General features: G+C 36.9%; 1 protein-coding gene across 1 annotated transcript in view; it reads left to right on the top strand.

The window, feature by feature from the left end:
- LOC104214586 (DNA polymerase delta catalytic subunit) overlaps positions 1-18,614 on the top strand; it is a 41,305-nt gene extending 22,691 nt beyond the window's left edge. Inside the window, exons 13-30 of the mRNA XM_009764275.2 lie at positions 810-929; positions 993-1,091; positions 1,336-1,443; positions 1,580-1,675; positions 1,755-1,820; positions 2,538-2,594; positions 2,766-2,853; positions 2,965-3,044; positions 4,792-4,905; positions 5,723-5,837; positions 6,047-6,219; positions 6,328-6,399; positions 13,569-13,643; positions 13,726-13,815; positions 13,890-14,050; positions 17,445-17,518; positions 17,650-17,737; positions 17,926-18,614. Of these exons, the coding sequence (XP_009762577.1) occupies positions 810-929; positions 993-1,091; positions 1,336-1,443; positions 1,580-1,675; positions 1,755-1,820; positions 2,538-2,594; positions 2,766-2,853; positions 2,965-3,044; positions 4,792-4,905; positions 5,723-5,837; positions 6,047-6,219; positions 6,328-6,399; positions 13,569-13,643; positions 13,726-13,815; positions 13,890-14,050; positions 17,445-17,518; positions 17,650-17,737; positions 17,926-18,013 (1,764 nt within the window). The 3' untranslated portion in view covers positions 18,014-18,614. The remainder of the gene's footprint in view (positions 1-809; positions 930-992; positions 1,092-1,335; positions 1,444-1,579; positions 1,676-1,754; positions 1,821-2,537; positions 2,595-2,765; positions 2,854-2,964; positions 3,045-4,791; positions 4,906-5,722; positions 5,838-6,046; positions 6,220-6,327; positions 6,400-13,568; positions 13,644-13,725; positions 13,816-13,889; positions 14,051-17,444; positions 17,519-17,649; positions 17,738-17,925) is intronic.
- The last annotated feature ends 285 nt before the right edge of the window (positions 18,615-18,899 follow it).

Raw genomic sequence — 18,899 nt, forward strand, 5'->3', positions numbered from 1 at the left:
ATCATACATGTTGTTAATCACCCTAGTGTAAGCAACAGGAACACTTCCAGCCTCTAAGCATCTCCATAGAACCTCCCTCATAACTTTCATGGAAGATAAATATATTATCAATATGGTCCATTAACTAGGGCATGCCTATATCCTCCTGGGTTATCTCCAAATTTGTGACAAAAGGTGGGTTCCAAAGTAGCCAGGTCCTCAATCATTATAATTTTGCGGTGATGGCCACTATTTACTTTCCATGGTTTAGATGCCATTTCAGCTTATAGGAAACAAACATGTACTTGATGGGGAACTAGTCGAGTTATTCTACTTCTTGTCTCTCTTATAACTAGTATCGCTGTAATATTTTCCCGTTTTATTATTATAAATATCTTTAATTACCTTATGTGGCAACTTAATACAGATTCTACTTGGTTAGCAGTGCTCCATCGATAAGAAAATTTAAGGCTGTCAATGCAGACTGTTCAGTGGAGAGTTTGTCAACTTCCTTCGCACAGATTAGAAGGATCTAGTTTGTGGTCTAGCATGTAAGAAACAAATCTCGTGGGATATCCCACGAATTTGCTCTGACATGAAACTGTTATGAGCTCAAGTGTATTATTACAAAAAAGCTTCCTCTCTGAAACTTTAAGGAACTTTGAGCAGCGTAGCTCCTTATCTTGAAATTCTGATATAGGTTAATGAGTAATAATGGCTATAGAATCTAGTGATTGGAACTTTGGATGAGTTTGATGGAGTTTTAATTAGCTGATATGAATATTCAGTTTCACTGAACCAAAAAACTGAATGCACTAGTTCCGTTACAGGACGCTTATCTCCCGCAACGGCTTTTGGATAAATTAATGTTCATTTATAACTATGTGGAGATGGCTCGAGTCACTGGTGTACCTATATCTTTTCTTCTCGCAAGAGGGCAAAGCATTAAGGTTAGTCCTAAACTTGCTTCATTTTTCTCCAGTGGAAATTTAACTAACAGCCTCTATTTTCAGGTACTCTCTCAACTTTTAAGGAAGGCGAGGCAAAGGAATCTTGTTTTACCAAATGTAAAACAGGCTGGATCTGAGCAAGGAACATATGAGGGTGCGACGGTAAGAAAATGAGTTTTTATCGATCAAATAGCTGAATATTGTTCTTAGAAAAAAGATAACACGTGCAAAGTTCCTGTTGTGTTAAGCTTGATATATGGTCTATTACCGTTGTTAAACATGGATGTTTGGAGTACTATCAAATCTTACCATACCACACCTTTTATTTCCTTGATGTTGATTTCTCAGGCTAAAGATACTAATTATATATCTTGTGTATTTTTCATGTCAAAATCTATGGCCACAGGTTTTGGAGGCCCGAGCTGGTTTTTATGAGAAGCCTATTGCAACTTTGGATTTTGCATCTCTATATCCGTCGATCATGATGGCATATAATTTATGTTACTGCACGCTAGTAAGTGTTCTTCTTTGGATTTTGCACCTGAATGTTCAATTTATGTTGGTGACACCTGAGAACTAAGTGTTAAGTGTGAATATCTCCACATTGATGTTTCCTGTTCTGAGTTTCGGTTTTCTTCCCTCATGTCTAGGTAACTCCTGAAGAGTTCCACAAACTAAACCTCCGTGAAGTGGATGTCAACAAGACCCCTTCTGGTGAAATGTTTGTCAAGTCAGATTTACAAAAGGTAAATATAACTGTTGGTGTAATTCCTTTATTTTAGGTTCTTGTTTTAACTATGATAATTTGAATTGTTTTTCCGTCAGGGGATACTTCCAGAAATTCTTGAAGAGCTATTGGCTGCTCGCAAAAGAGCAAAAGCAGATTTAAAGGTGTAAACTAAAGTTTTATGATTTATGTTATTTTCTTGGATCCTGGTTAGCTTATTTGCATCGCATTCTGGTGTTCAATCTATGTAATTTGCTTCCATCTAATGTTTGAGAGAATCCTTCAATTTGGATTTATTAGAAGCAACTATTTGGTGGATTATATGGAGAGAAACTGAAAATTTTTGAAGGAAAAAGAAGAATATTCTTAGTCATAAATTTAATTGCATTTCCTTGCTTTCCTTGCTTTCTTTTTGGAGTAATATGGAAAATGTAAATGATACTAATGATGTAGAAGCCATGGGTTGACTTCATTAGTTCTGTACACAACCTGTGAGGACTTAGTTTGGTGTACTCAGATTTTCATTCTAGCATATTCTTGGTGCTAACATATATAAAAAATTTACCTATACTTTTAAAAAAAAAAGTTTTATTGGGAGTATTTGTGATCCATTTTTAGAAATCTAGCTTTGGGGATATTCAAGGACATCAATATATTATGCGAAGACTAGATTGAGAGAATGCGTGGACAAATATATTACGCCTTAATACTCTTATAGGAACACTTTGTAGTGTACATAGTTACATTAATCTGGTAGGGAACACTTATACCTGTTCTACTATTTACATTTTAATCTTCCTATTTCCATATCTAACAGATGGACTGTTTAATAATCGAGTTAACCTCTGAAATTGAGTTGTGACAGTAGATTTTGGTTTCAGGAAGCAAAAGATCCTCTAGTCAAAGCTGTCTTAGATGGACGTCAGCTAGCTTTGAAGGTAATTCTTGTAGAGTTAGTGAATGTCTAATTTTTTAAGTGTGATCTGCTCTCACTTTTTCTTGGCAGATATATGACTTTGGTTCTCTGTGTTCTAGGTACTACAACTGCCTTAGAACTAAAAAGAATTTAGTCTGGTCAATTGAGCTACTGATGCCTTGTGGTTTTGCAGATTAGTGCAAATTCAGTATATGGGTTTACTGGAGCTACTGTCGGTCAATTACCATGTTTAGAAATATCTTCAAGTGTTACTAGCTATGGTAATGCAATAATTAGTAGCAATTTTATTGCATGACACTGAACAATTGAAACTTTGTTGTATAGAAAGCTAAGTCAACTACTTGTTTCCTGAATGTGCTTCATCTTCCTAGGTCGACAGATGATTGAGAAGACAAAAAAGCTTGTGGAGGACAAGTTCACAGTACTTAAGGGGTATGAACACAATGCTGAGGTACATTATCTATTGTTATTCCTTAGATTCCAAATCGTACATGCTAAAGAATTCCTATCAATATCTTGTAAGCATTTTTAGAGTGTCCCACATTGGTTTGAGATATCGATGCTGTCTCCCTATGTAGTCTTCTTGGTCAATCCTCACATCATGGTCTAGCTTTTGGGGTTGAGTTAACTCCATCACCCGTAGAGCATACCACTATGGTCTCAACTTTCAAGCATTATCGAGTTTAAAGAAAACCTAAGAAGTGCAAAATCACTACAGTGAGTGAGGTGGATAACATCAGACAGTTGATAGAGGGTTCTCAGTTGTAAGGTCAGGATCGTAGCTACTTAACTGGGACCATCTTTGGTGCAACTCACAAGGACTATGCAGTATGAAACCCAGTATTGTGGGTTAAAAAGAGCCAAAAGGCTGACAAAAGAGATCATTAAGGGGAAAAGAGACACTGATCAGGAATATTTTGTTTAGCATTTGGCTTATAATTGGTTCCTAATGCTTGTATGGGTGTCTGGCAGAGAGGTTGGAGAAATCACAAAGAAACTTTCTATGCAAGCAAGTCGGGAGGTGAAAAATTTACCATCTGATTAAGGTATGAGAAATCTGAGGGTGTTTAATAGAGCTTTACTATGGAATGGATGCGGAGAACTAAAATTAGAGATCATGTGGTTTTAGAGAAATTTTGTTGTTACCAATTAAAAAAAAAGATTGTTTTGTTGACAAGGATGAAGCTAGAGAAAGGGGAAGGGGGGGGGAACCAATGAGATCCCATTTGCTGTATGAAGTTGTTCTTTTTGAAAGGAATAATGAAAGAATGGAAGTATTTTCCGAGGAATATCATATTTTTAAAATGCAATGGAACTAGAATCAACTTTTTTAGAACAGAACTGGCGCGTGATGCCCCATTACGTAATGTGTTTCCAGCCAGTTAATATCTCTTGCTAGCAGATAGCTCTATTAGTAAGGAACATGGAGGAGGAACCATGAGACCTAAATTTTTGGAGAAGCTTGCAAACTGGGAAATATTAGGGCTTAATAGCTAGCTTGGATTACTATATAAGCAAAAAGTGTTGCTTATGGCCAGAAATAATAAGAAATGGGAATAATAGAGGAGTGGCATGTTGTCACCGAGTCATTTATGACAAATTGCTAACAAGGGTAAAAAGAGATTTCCTCACTCATCGATATATTTTCGAGAGCACCTAGTAATGTTGCTTTTCACATGGACAGTAGCATGGAAGCCATGGTTAATCTAACAAGGAAACTATACATCATCTGGTGCTTCATGTGCAAGTGGGAAAAATGTCAAAGCATTTGATACTTCATTGCCTGATTGCATATGGATTATGGTGTACGGTGTGGGACATGTTTGGAGTTGAATGATGATGTCAAGAAATATTACATGTATGCTGCTAGGGTGGAAATTCTGAAGGAAGAGGCAGAGAAGAAGAGCGAGGAATTAGCTGTATTGGCTCTTGTGGGGACAGTATGGAGAGGATAGAAGGGTGTTCGAGTGAATAGAAAATACCCATTAAGGACTTCTAGAACATTTTCGTTTTCTTGCATATTCTTGGAACACATGATATCCTTGTCATTGTTGACTACTTATGTTCATTATAAAAAGCATGTGTGATAAAACTCTATACATGGCATACATCTTGTATGTCAGGATTTCCTTTACAGCAACAGTTATTAACTTTATCAAAAAATTGTTTCTCTTATTGTGATTGTTTCATGATATCAGGTTATATATGGAGATACAGATTCGGTGATGGTGCAGTTTGGTGTGCCTACTGTGGAAGAGGCTATGAAATTGGGTAGAGAAGCTGCTGACTACATTAGCGAGACATTTATCAAAGTGTGTCCCAACCTTCTCTTTTATTTTCGTATATTTGGGGTTCTTTTTCTTCTACATGAATTCAGTGGACAATCCTCTTTTAGAAATTGATGAGAACACGATTGCCTTTTTCTGCTGAATATCTGTCATCGATCAATTAAATGATATTCCATTGCAGGTATGGTTTTTGAAACACGGGGGACTGGCCATGTTTTACCTTTGGAGCTTTTCTAAATCAGTAGATTTAGTTGTATTTAATCACTTTTTTTATCAGTAGTATCTAAACACTTTTCGAGATAAGTAACCTCAGTGCTATTTCTTGTTCTTCTTTGGCTATCATTTTGTCTTGCAATAAGTCTGAGTCTGCTTTAACAGTAATACATGCCACTAGTGTGTTATCTATGAAGTCTTTGTACTCTTTATTCAGCTTGTCATTTATTGCTCTCTGATAATGCCCAGTAGGTGGTTCTGTAGTTTCTCATGGTTATATCATATTTTTAATTAGGGTATATCATGAAGAGGAATAACTGAAAAAGCATCAGAAACCAGAAAACTTTATGTTCTCAATCAGTATAACTTCTTTCTGATTTGTAGTACAACTATAACTTCTTTTTCAACTTGATGCAATTAAAATATCGTGGCTTATGGTATTCTAGTGTGGAAGCTTGTTAACTTGTGAGATTCCTTGCCACGTTTATTGCTAAAATAGATTTCGAAAATGTTACAATATTGAGATTTGTTCTCATCAGTGGACTGATGTTATTTTAATCTCATCTTCTGTCAAATTTCTTCTTTCTTCATTTCACCCTTCTGTCCTGTGGTGGCATATTGATTTCAGCCAATAAGACTTGAATTTGAGAAGATATATTATCCATATCTGCTGATTAGCAAGAAGAGATATGCTGGCCTTCTATGGACAAATCCAGACAAACATGACAAAATGGACGCTAAAGGTGAGCTGGTCACTACCTAGCCTTTTTCATCGTCGGCATATCCTTGAAACTTCTCTCACCCTCCAACAGCAACCTTCATTCGTTACGTTATCCTTGAAAATAGCAAACAAAATGTGTTACCTATAATTTAATTATTGTTACTCTATTTCTTCATTCATTATGTGCATATTGTGATGATGAATTGTTACAGTTTTACCAATTTTCAACAGGGATTGAAACTGTTAGGAGGGATAATTGTCTCTTGGTCAAGAACCTTGTAACCGAGTGCCTTCATAAAATACTAATGGACAGAGATGTTCCTGGTGCTGTTCAATATGTCAAGAATACTATCTCAGATCTTCTCATGAACCGCATGGATTTATCTCTTTTGGTTATTACTAAGGTGAGAATACACTTAAATAAGGTGAACATGGGGCTTTTGCTTCTTGCAACTTGTTTGAATATTTCAGAATTGTTAGTTTAGCATTTTCTAACTACTTAAGTTCAATAGGGTCTGACAAAAACGGGAGATGATTATGAAGTAAAGGCAGCACATGTTGAACTTGCAGAGCGAATGCGCAAGGTTGGTAAAACTTTATTTATTTGTGTATTTCTTAAAAGGTTAGTGGAAATTATTATCATTCTATTCTTGGTTTAATATCTTCAAGAGGGTTCAGTTACTTGTGTCCTTTGTCTGTAAAGATTGATCTCTAGCATCTTGCTCAAAAGTATTTGCTGGTTGAAATTTATTCAACTTAAGCCGTTAAGTTCCGCTTTTAAATTGCATTCTCATTATGTTTGGCATTTGTTCCTTATTTCTGGTGGCAAGGCTGTTCTCATCCAAAACTTATGTGGTTTTAATACTCATAATTCTAGATAAGCCTTAGATCAGAGATCATTATATTTATGTTGTCTTGTTGTAAGTAGCTCAACTTTTGTGAAATTCTGTGGGTTTTTGTGCCAATTATTCCGGTACTTCTCGAATTTGCTGTTAATCATACAAACTAGCTGCCAACTGCTTTGTATTTCTCAAGTTTGTAAAAGATAATGCAAAAGTTTCAAACTGTTCATTAGTTATTTAACCAAATTCTCCAGTCCTATTTATATGACTAATTCTGGTCACTTCAGCATGAAAAAGGATCAGTTGTAATATTCATCTGTACGAGCTTCAAAAGTTCTCTCAGTTCTTCTGCTTAGTCTACCTTATGATGCATTTAGGCATTTAGCCCCCCCTAATCAGCATCCAACCTCTAATACGATCGAGTAAATTCAGCATCAGCTGTTCATCCTTTGGACTTATATGTTTAATGTACAGCTAACATTCAACTTTTTGTGCTTTTCTGCAATTTTTTGCAACCTAACCTGTTTGAACTGAGTGTGATTGTGAAAAGAAGTGAGCACATTTTTACCTTTCTGATGAACACTGCCAATAAAGTTATCCTACTTTAGGAGACAAATCTAAAATGATATTGTGATGTTATCTTGTAGCATCTGATACGGTTGGCGCAACTAATGTGCTGAACAACACTATATTGGGTATAACAACTTCGGGATTGTTCTCGTTCCTGTTCCTCTTCTACACTGCTTAAAAATTTGTTGGAACATTAATAGCTCCAACATTTTCTTTACTGCATGAGCTATGTTCAGTGGCCGATCCAGGATTTTTAGCAAGGAGTTTTAAGATTTGAAGAAATATTTTTTATTCGGCGACATTTATAGATAATGGGGTTTACATAAAAAATATTAAAGTAAAATACAAAATGAACTATTGTTTAAAATTAAATTAATAATATGTTAGATCAAACTAATACATTGCTACGTTGTTTTGAAGTAACTTTTCTTTTTTAATTTAAAAAGCTAACGCGAAATGCAAATATCACAAAATAATTTTAAAAAGGCCAACTAAGGATGTTTACAAAAAATTTAACAATATACTCCATTTAGGAAGATGTTCAGTTACAAAACTTGGCTAAAACACACCAAATGTACATATCGCTAATATACATATTTTAAATATTCTAACAATAGTACCTAAAAGAAAAAGAAGAAGAAAGAAGTCGAAGAACGGTAAAAGAAACGTGAGGCTTGAGTAAAAATAAGTGAAGTTGGGGGGGGGTGTTAATGTTGAAAAATGAAGCAAATTGTGAGAATGCACAGGGAGAAAAATATTATTAATTAGTATTCTATGTTACGATAAGCCTTATTTGTATGTATACATAACACATAACCTATTCCTATTACATTCACATAACTTATTCTAACACTCCCCTCAAGCTGGTGCATATAAATCATATGTACCGAGCTTGTTACATATGTAGTTAATACGAGGACCAATGAGGGACTTGGTGAAAATATCTGCAAGCTGATCATTCGATTTCACAAATTTTATAGCAGTATCTCCCGAGAGTATCTTTTCTCTAACAAAGTGACAGTCAATCTCAATGTGTTTAGTTCTCTCATGGAACACAGGATTTGATGCAATATGAAGAGCAGCTTGATTATCACACACAAGTCCCATCTGACTAATCTCACCAAATTTCAACTCTTTGAGCAACTGTTTGATCCCAATTAGCTCACATGTCGCCATAGCCATTGCTCGATATTCTGCTTCTGCACTAGACCGGGCAACCACATTCTGTTTCTTGCTCTTCCAAGACACCAAATTTCATCCTACTAAGACTCAATATCCAGACGTAGAACGTCTATCAGAAGGTGATCTTGCCCAATCAGCATCTGAGTATCCAATGATCTGCTCATGGCCTCGATCCTCAAACAATAAACCTTTGCCTGGAGCTGATTTTATATATCGAAGAATGCGGATAACTGCATCCCAATGACTATCACAAGGAGAATCCATAAACTGACTCACAACACTCACAGGAAAGGAAATGTCAGGTCTAGTCACTGTGAGGTAATTTAATTTACTAACCAACAGCCTATATCTTGCAGGATCGCTAAGAGGCTTCCCCTGTCCTGGCAAAAGTTTAGAATTCGAATCCATCAGAGCGTCAACAGGTCTAAAACCTGTCATTCCTGTCTCCTCAAAAATATCTAAGGCATACTTCCGTTCTGAGATCACAATACCTGAGCTAGACTGAGCGACCTTAATACCCAGAAAATACTTTAATCTGCCCAGATCCTTAGTCTGAAAGTGCTGAAAGAAATGTTGCTTCAACTTACTAATATCATCCTAATCATTGCCGGTAATAACAATATCGTCAACATAAACGACCAGATAAATACAGAGATTTGAAGCAGAATGCCGATAAAACACAGAGTGATCAGCTTCTCTACGAGTTATGCCAAACTCCTAAATAACTGTGCTGAACTTACCAAACCAGGCTCGAAGAGATTGCTTTAGACCATAGAGGGACCGACGCAACCGACATACAAGGCAACTAGATTCCCCTGAGCAACAAAACCAGGTGGTTGCTCCATATAAACCTCATCCTCAAGGTCATCGTGAAGAAAAGCATTCTTAATGTCCAACTGATAGAGAGGCCAATGACGAACAACAACCATGGATAGAAAAAGGCGGACTGATGCTATTTTAGCCACGGGAGAGAAAGTATCACTGTAATCGAGTCCAAATAACTGAGTATACCCTTTGGCAACAAGACAAGCCTTAAGTCGATCAACCTGGCCATCTGGACCAACTTTGACTACATATACCCAACGACAACCAATAGTCGATTTACCCGAAGGAAGAGGAATAAGCTCCCAAGTACCACTCGTGTGTAAAGCAGACATCTCGTCAATCATAGCCTGTTGCCACCCGGGATGAGATAGTGCTTCACCTGTTAGAATAGTTATGTGAATATATGTAATAAGTCTTAGTCCCTTATATAATAGGAGTAGGTTATGAACAAAAATACGTGCTCCCAAAGACACGGGGCGGAGGGGAGAACAAAACTAAGTGGGGAAATAGGACAGAGAATGGAACTTGATTCTGGATAGCTGAAAATGACATACGATTAATAAGATAGCAAGATGTAAGAATTGCATCCCCAAAAAACGCAACGGAACATGAGATTGTATGAGTAGGGTACGAGCAGTTTCAATAAGATGTCTATTCTTTCTTTTAGCTACCCCTTTTTGTTGGGATGTGTACGGACAAGATGTTTGATGAATAATTCTATGAGAGTTCATAAACTGCTGAAATGGGGAAGATAAATACTCTAGGGCATTATCACTACGAAATGTGCGGATGGAAACCCCAAATTGATTTTAAATTTCAGCGTGGAAGGTCTGGAAAATAGAAAACAACTCAGATCGATTTTTCATCAAAAATATCCAAGTGCACCTGGAATAATCATCAATGAAACTAGGGGTAGCAAAATGGTTCAAAGAAAACAGTTAACCACCCATATTATCCACTAAAAATGGGTTGGATAATGAACTTTTTAAAAACGGGTCAAATATGGATAAAAATCATATTATCCGTTTAGAAAATGGATAACCAATGAGTAACCAATGGATAACCAATGGGTCTAATTTTTACATTTGTAAAGCCTCAAATTAGGGGTTCCTCAAGTTAGAGAGACTAAGAATTCTCCCAAAAGTGATCATATACAAGAAGTCGTGGATAATATGGGTAACCCATATTATCTGTCGGTTAACCTGTTTTTTATCCGTATTAAATATGGGTCGGGTCGGATAATTGATCCGTTTTTTCATTACCCGTTTTCAACCCGAACCAAATTCGACCCGACCCACCCATTTGCCACTCCTAAATGAAACTGACAAAGTAGCGGAATCCCAAGGTAGAGCTGGCCCGACTAGGACCCCAAACATCTGAATGGACTAAAGTAAAAGGTGACTCTGCTCTATTATCAAGGCGCCGGGGGAAATGGAAGCGGGTATGCTTACTGAGCTGATATGACTCACACTCTAGAGTGGACAAATGAGATAAGCCAGGTACCATTTTCTGAAGTTTTGACAAACTGGGATGCCCCAAATCTGGTGAATCAGTAACAAGACAAGTTATTGAAGGAAGACAAGATGTGAGTCCATGTGATTTTGTAAGAATAAGGTAATAAAGTCCATCTGATTCATGTCCGATACCACCAATGATCCGCCCCGTGCTGCATTCCTGTATAAAACAAGGTCATCAAGAAATAAAACAACACATTTAAGTGATTTGGCTAAGCGACTAACGGCTGTGAGATTAAAAGGACTACCAGGAACATAAAAATTGAATCTAAAGGTAAGGAAGGAAGTGGACTTTCTTGACCTATTGCTGTTGCCATGGTTTGAGACCCATTGACCATTGTGACTATTGGAAGAGATTGAGAATATGAAATACTAGTGAAAAAGATTTGTTACCAGAAATATGATAATATGCACCCGAATCAATGACCCAAGAGCCGGAAGAAGAAGATGATTGAGAGACACAAGTCACGCTATTACCTGTTTGAGCTACAGAAGCTATCTCAGAAGGTATCTGCTTACGTGCTTTATATTGAAGGAACTCGATATAATCTGATAAAGATACCATATGAACATTCGAAGTATAGGATCAAACAGTATTTGAGCCAAAAACATCAGATCTGAGTGACATTATAATGAACTTAAGAGAGATCAAAGCCAAATATCTGATGAAGATTACCATTAGTGATGGGATACCCTCAAATCAAGCAATTAGAAATTGGGACCAAACTATTATAATAATTGGACACTGCTGTACTTCTCAGATCATCGTCGAAAGCAAATTGAAGTCAACAAAGTAGTGGAAATTAAATGACTGAGATCGGAATCAACAGGTGACCTTTGTATGTGAACAAGGTGGCCGGAAAAGTGAGCAAAACAGTGACAGACCACTGCTCTCGCCGGAAAAACCACTGCTCTTGCGGGAAAACACTTTTCTGGTAACTGAGAAACCACAAAATCTCGAAAGGTCTAGTCGGAAAAGGCAGGCGACCTGCCCAGAAGAAAAATCAGACTTGAAAGATGCCGGAAAAAGACCTCACGCGCGACTCTCACCGGAACCCTAACTGCGGGGGGTGCATGACGGCGCGTGTGACGTTATCTGCTGGAGATCTTCACCGGGGTTTGGTCGTCGCTGACGACTGATTTATTCCCGGATGTTGTTGGAATGATACACAACGATAATTATCTCACCAATGCTCTGATACCATATGAGAATGCATGGGAGAAAAATATTGTTGATTAATATTCTATGTTACAGTGAGCCCTATATATATGTATACATAACACATAACCTACTCCTATTACATAAGAGACTAGGACTAATTACATATATTCACATAACTATTCTAACACAAATGTTAAAAAGCAACAAAGACTCTGTGTGTCCCTTGATGAAATTATGACAAAAATGGTAAAACAACTCTATGTAAATGGAAAAAAATGTGCATAGAGGAAGGCAAGAATCGAACACTTGACAATTCACTTATCTTTAACCCCCTTCCCCGTTGTACCGGCGTTTTTTCTTGGATCAAGAGTGTTCAAACTAACGTATATGTTGAATAATAGTGTTATTTTGTGAAATTTCACATAGAAAATTAGTGAAGTATTCCGCGAAGGGGATTCGGTTGAACATCCTTCCTTGTTACCATGTAGATACGCCTATGGCTATGTTAGCGCATACCCTTGTCCCTGATTTTATACGAGTGTCAAAGAAATTTATGATGTCATGGGCCACTAAACTCATTGTCTAAGGTCTTGGTTTGGATGGCCAGTTCTTTCATATGGTATTAGAATCAAACTTTGGTAAGCCTGGTTTCATAACCCTTTCTCGCTAATATTGTATCTCTTCGGACTTCTCTTTCTCTCTATTCAGCCCATGAATCACTAACTTTTGTTCATGTCCATTCCATAGCCTATCGAACCTACTCAGTCTCTCTACTCCAAACCCATTTCTTAGCCTATTGTCTCTTCCTTGGCTTCAGGCTCACACTTCTACCTGCTCTGCTACTACTTCAGGTCCATTCTTCAGTCTTCTTAAAGAAAAAAGAAGAATGTTTTTGAAAATCCAAGTGTAAACTCTAGAACCGAGTTACACTTGCAGGAGGGAGTTAAGCATACACTTGTCCTTTATTGGTTGTATAAGAGTTTCTAAAGGGATTTATAATGTCATGGGTCAGTCCACTCATTGCCTTAAGGTTTTGGGTTAGATGCTCAGATTCTTTCCCAACCTAAGATAGAAATATAGCCCGTCACAGGAGTCAAGTTTCTCTTAGACAATTTGCTCTATTTCAATTTGAAAATCATAAATCTTTACATTATAGTTCTTCTGTATATATAGTTAAAACAGACTCTTTGGCTGAGAAAGATACTTGCAAGTATTTTCAGGAAAGGGGCTCAACTCTTGAACCTATTAAATATAAGGGTGTGATTTCTCTTTTCAGAGATTTCAAACTTTCTTCCAAAATCGAGCCTTCATTGCTTTCAAACCTATATGCACTTATAATCTTTTATTGAAGCAAAACTAGGAGTAATTATCACTTTTTTGTTTGTTTATTTCTTTTATCTATTTGTAGGTTGGACCATTACATCCCTGCAGTCTAGTTATTTAAAGCCGGAGTGCTGATTTAATTGTCAACCTATTCTATGCTCTTATTGCCAAAAAAAATAATAGCTTTCAGCTATCCTCCTTCTGAATACGTTTAAATGGCAGAAGATCTGCCCACTGAACTATTCTGGAACTTGCAGAAACCACATTTCTAGGATTCTTATGCTTTTCGTGCACCATAAAAATGAAATTGATGAAAAACTTTTTTTTTGACGTAGCGAGATGCTGCTACTGCTCCTCATATTGGTGATAGAGTACCTTACGTCATCATTAAAGCTGCAAAAGGTTCCAAGGTAATCGTCCCACTGATTTAATATGTGATAACAAGCTCCATTTTGTGAATGTGTCAAATCATGGTTATGTTATGACAAGCAGGCATATGAAAAGTCAGAGGACCCTATTTACGTATTAGAGAACAACATACCTATAGATCCTCATTACTATCTTGAAAATCAAATTAGTAAGGTCAGTATGGCTAGATTTGTCTTTAACTTAACAAATTCATTCTATCTGCTTTTAACAAATATATTTTATATCAGCCCCTTCTGAGGATTTTTGAGCCAATACTGAAGAATGCAAGTAAAGAGCTTCTTCAAGGAAGTCACACAAGATCGATCTCAATATCGACCCCTTCAAACAGTGGTATTATGAAATTTGCTAAGAAGCAACTCACTTGCATTGGATGCAAAGCATTAATCAGGTGCACTTTTTCTTTCTTGTCCCTTTAGATTTGTTGGAATATAAAGCAAGATATAAGCAAAGGAATAAAGGAGATATGAATATTCTGCTCATAATTTTATTCAATAATCAAAGCCATATTTATACAAGAATTTATAACTGAAAAGCTCTAAAGAAAAGCAGAAAAATCAGCAGCAGATTATCCCTAACAGCTATATCCTAACAAATAGCAACAGAAAGATAAGATTTTGCTAACAGTTACAAGGCTTATTTATCTCAACAACTTCCTTGCTTTGAGCAGATTTTGAATTTCAGCAGTTATCCAAAATTTCCAGCTGTTGTGGCAGTAATTTCAACACTCCTCCTTGACTCAAGAGCAGCAACACCAAGTTTTGCAATATACTAAAGCTACCTCTCCATTCTTCTGCACTTCTCTTAAGAAATAAAGCTTGATCTTGAAATGTTTTGTCTTCCCATGGAACACAGGATTATTTGCAATAGAAATTGCAGCTTGATTATCAACAAAGATTCCAGTGCTTTTCTTTTGCTCCATGTACAAATCTGCCAGCAGTTTCCTAACCCAAAGAGCTTGATTCACAGCTGATGCAAACATACTCTGCTTCAGCTGTAGATTGAGCAACTACATCTTGCTTCTTTGAACACCAAGAGAATGCACCAGAACCAAAACTGAAACAATAACCTGAAGTGCTTCTCATATCATCTAAGCAGCCCGCCCAATCTCTATCAGAATATCCATGAAACTGAAAGTCTAAGGCTCTTTTGAACATGATGCCAAAATTAACAGTACCTTTGACATATCTAATAATACGTTTAGCTGCTTGAAAATGAATTTCACTGGCACAGTGCATATACCTCGAAAGTAAACTCACAGAATGAACAATATCTGACCTTGTTGCAGTCAAGTACATCAGGCAACCTATCAAGCTCCTGTAAGGTCCTTCATCAATCTTTTCAGCTCCATCTTCTTTGCAAAACTTCTCCTTTTGATTCATAGGAGTTGTCATAGGCTTGCAATCCTCCATTTTGAACTTTTTCAGTATTTCTTTGGCATATTTCTGCTGGCATATAAAAATCTCATTTTGTTTTTGCTGAACTTCCATCCCAAGGAAGTAGAACATCTCACCAAGGTCTGTCATCTCAAAGACCTCCTTCATTTCAGTCTTAAACTGACTGATTAAGTCTGAACTGCTACCTGTAACTAATAAATCATCAACATATAGAGAGATAATAGTTAAATATGTTTCTTCCTTCCGGATATACAGTGTGGACTCACTCAAACTTTTCTGAAAGCCTAAACTGAGAAGATGAGCATCAATCCTACTATACCAAGCTCTAGGAGCTTGCTTTAACCCATATAACGCCTTCTTTAATAGATATACCTTGTCTTCTTTACCTTTCACAGAAAAACCTTCAGGTTGTTCTACAAAGATTTCTTCTTCAAGGTGACCATTGAGGAAAGCAGATTTCACATCAAGTTGGTGGATCTTCCATGCATGTTGAGCTGATAAAGCTAGTAGCATTCTCACTGTATCCAAGCGAGCAACAGGAGCGAAAGTTTCTGAAAAATCCACTCCAAACATTTGCGCATACCCTTTCACAACTAGTCTGGCTTTGTATTTGTTTACGGAACCATCAGGGTTGAGCTTGGTTCTATAAACCCACTTGACTCCAATAGCTTTCTTGTGTGATGGTCTATCAACTAGCTCCCATGTGTTGTTCTTTTCTATCATTTTCAGCTCCTCCTGCATTGCAGCCCTCCATTTCTCATCTTTGGCAGCTTCTGGAAATCCTACAGGTTCTAAAATAGCAACATTACACCTTTGATATATATCAGAAAGTGGTCTTGTGCCTCGGACAGGTACATCATCAACATCTTCATCTAGACACTCTAGATTTTTCTGTTTTTCACCATCTTTCCAGTTCCAGGTGTCATTCTCCAAGAACTTGACATCCCTGCTAACAACAACTTTGTCATTTTGAGGTTGATAGATCCTGTAAGCTTTTGAGATATTGCTTTGTCCTACAAAAATTCCAGGTTCAGCCTTCTTATCTAGCTTATCTCTTTTCACCTGAGGTACATAAGAGAAAGAAAGACAACCAAAAACTTTCAGATTTGTTAGCATAGGTTTGTAAACAAACCAAGCCTCAAAGGGAGTCTTCTTCTGCAAAGCTTTGGTTGGCAATCTGTTTAGCAAAAATACTGCAGTATTTGCAGCTTCTGCCCAAAATTGCTTAGGTAACCCTTTTTCATGGAGTAAACACCTTGTCATTTCCATTAAGGTCCTATTTTTCCTCTCTACTACTCCATTTTATTGATGAGTGTATGGTGCCGTTAGCTGATGCTCAATTCCCGCTTCATCACAAAACTGGTTAAACTTTTCTGAAGTATGCTCAGTTCCATTATCTGTTCTTCCCATCTGAATTTTGCAGCCACTCTGATTTTCCACCAAAGCCTTATATTTCCAAAATACACCAGCAACCTCAGATTTAAAATTCAAAAAATAAATCCAACAATATCTGGTGCAATCATCAATAAAGCAAGATATAAGCAAAGGAATAAAGGAGATATGAATATTCTGCTCATAATTTTATTCAATAATCAAAGCCATATTTATACAAGAATTTATAACTGAAAAGCTCTAAAGCAAAGCAGAAAAATCAGCAGCAGATTATCCCTAACAGCTATATCCTAACAAATAGCAACAGAAAGATAAGATTCTGCTAACAGTTGCAAGGCTTATTTATCTCAACAACTTCCTTGCTTTGAGCAGATTTTGAACTTCAGCAGTTATCCAAAATTTCCAGCCGTTGAGGCAGTAATTTCAACAAGATTTTACAAGAGAAGTTTCTGTTTTATATCTAAGGGAAATGATGCCTTCCTCTCAACATTCTCCTTGACTTGTGAGTTACAGACATAGTATTTCGAATCATTGCTAAAAGCATCTGCCTAATTGTGGTCCTTCTCCAATCTGTAGATCTAAAATTTGCTCAATTACTAATTTTAAGTTCCCTTTGTAAGTAAGATATCCTGGAAGAGGCAGTATAGCAGCCATTCCTTGCCGAATTTCATGCTTTACTGGTGACATGAGTAGGTGGGAGTGTTGAGACTACCTTACAGTTATGAAATGATCATTTATATATAAAATGGAGTTTTGTATTTCTCTGGCAAAAAAGTTGTAAGGTGAAATAGGACCAAGTGGATCATAGCATTGTGAAGGCTCTTAGAGGCTTGCAGACAATTTTGTTTTTATCACTTAAACACCGCCCCCCGTCCTTCTCTCGAGATCGATCGATCGAGAGAGCCAGCTGAGCGGATGTGTTGCTTGCTTATTTCTGGGAAAAGCTATAGTAAATGTTGCAGAATAGTTTATTAACTTCTCTGCTCCTTCATCCAGTGGTTCTGATAGAACTCTGTGCAATCACTGCAAAGGAAGAGAAGCTGAACTTTATTGCAGATCCGTAACTAATGGTACATCCCCATTGCTAATACCTTTTTATTTTTTGCTCATTTCCCAAAAAGATGTGGTATTTTTATTCAGATTTCTCTAGGGAAGGACAGAGAGCTATAATTGCTTGATAACTGTGTACAACTGTATGCAGTGGCTGAACTAGAGAAGCTTTTTGGGAGGCTATGGACACAATGCCAAGAATGCCAAGGCTCTCTCCATCAGGATGTCCTATGCACTAGGTTCGTATAGCTCTCTACTTTATTGTGATGTGTGGTTTTTTTTTTATATCGTTTCAGATTTAATTTCAATCCATGCCCTAAAGATTTGCATTTTTATTTTGGACAATAATGGACTCTTGCCATTGCTGGTTATTCCTCTCATTGCTTCTATCCCCCTTCATTCTTCTAATGATCCTGATTTTGACCAGTCGGGACTGCCCAATATTTTATCGGAGGAAGAAGGCCCAGAAAGACATGGCTGAAGCCAAACTTCAATTGGATCGGTGGAACTTTTAAACTTCAATGCGGGAATCTTCATTGCTGCAAGTTCAACCTGTCATTTAACAAAGTATCATAATTTTCTCATTCTCTCATTTTCTGGTGTGGAGAGTAGCAGAAAGTTCGAAATGATTTGAATAGCTGAGACTATTACGTACTCTGGAGATATAGCAAATGCTTCGAAAGGATGTGTCATGGTCGTTCAGGAGCTGTTTTGCTGAAGTATGAACGTATTTAGAGTCAATATGAGGCTTCCTCAAATCTAAGAACTGCTATTATACACGAAAATTGTCAGGCTGGAGGAGTTTAAACTTCAAATCGTTTCAAGGATGGGATTCAGACAAACTTTTGTAGCTCCCAGCAACTGGCTAGTGTAAAATTTTAGTATTGATTTAGAGGTGTTCATGAGATTAGATGACTGGAGAAATTGAGATTTTAGATTATGTTATCTGTACAGGTGTTTCTGTAGGTATGTACAAGTGTTTTGGAGTTGCCATTTACTAGTAACAGTTCACTGCAAGTGCAACACTAAAATTCTTGGCATAGTAAGCATGACGTAATGTAAGCCAAGGTTCCAAAAATAGATGTTGCAATCAGCCTTGTTTGATCTCTCGCTGCATACCTTCTTCTTGTGCCAAGTGTTCCTTTTTTTCTTATTTAACATCACATTTTGCTTTGAATTTGATCCCTTCACACTTTATAGCTATTCAGAATGTTACAGTCATGTCTAGTGGTGGCAAAATGGTTAAAAGAAAACAGTTATCCACCCATATTATTCATTAAAAATGGGTTGGATAATGAACTTTTTAAAAACGGTCAAATATGAATAAGAACCATATTTTATCCACTTAGAAAATGGATAACTAATAGATAACTAATGGCTACCTAATGTGTTTAACTATTA

This window comes from Nicotiana sylvestris, chromosome 12 (assembly GCF_000393655.2).
Source record: "Nicotiana sylvestris chromosome 12, ASM39365v2, whole genome shotgun sequence".
NCBI classification, from domain to species: domain Eukaryota; kingdom Viridiplantae; phylum Streptophyta; class Magnoliopsida; order Solanales; family Solanaceae; genus Nicotiana; species Nicotiana sylvestris.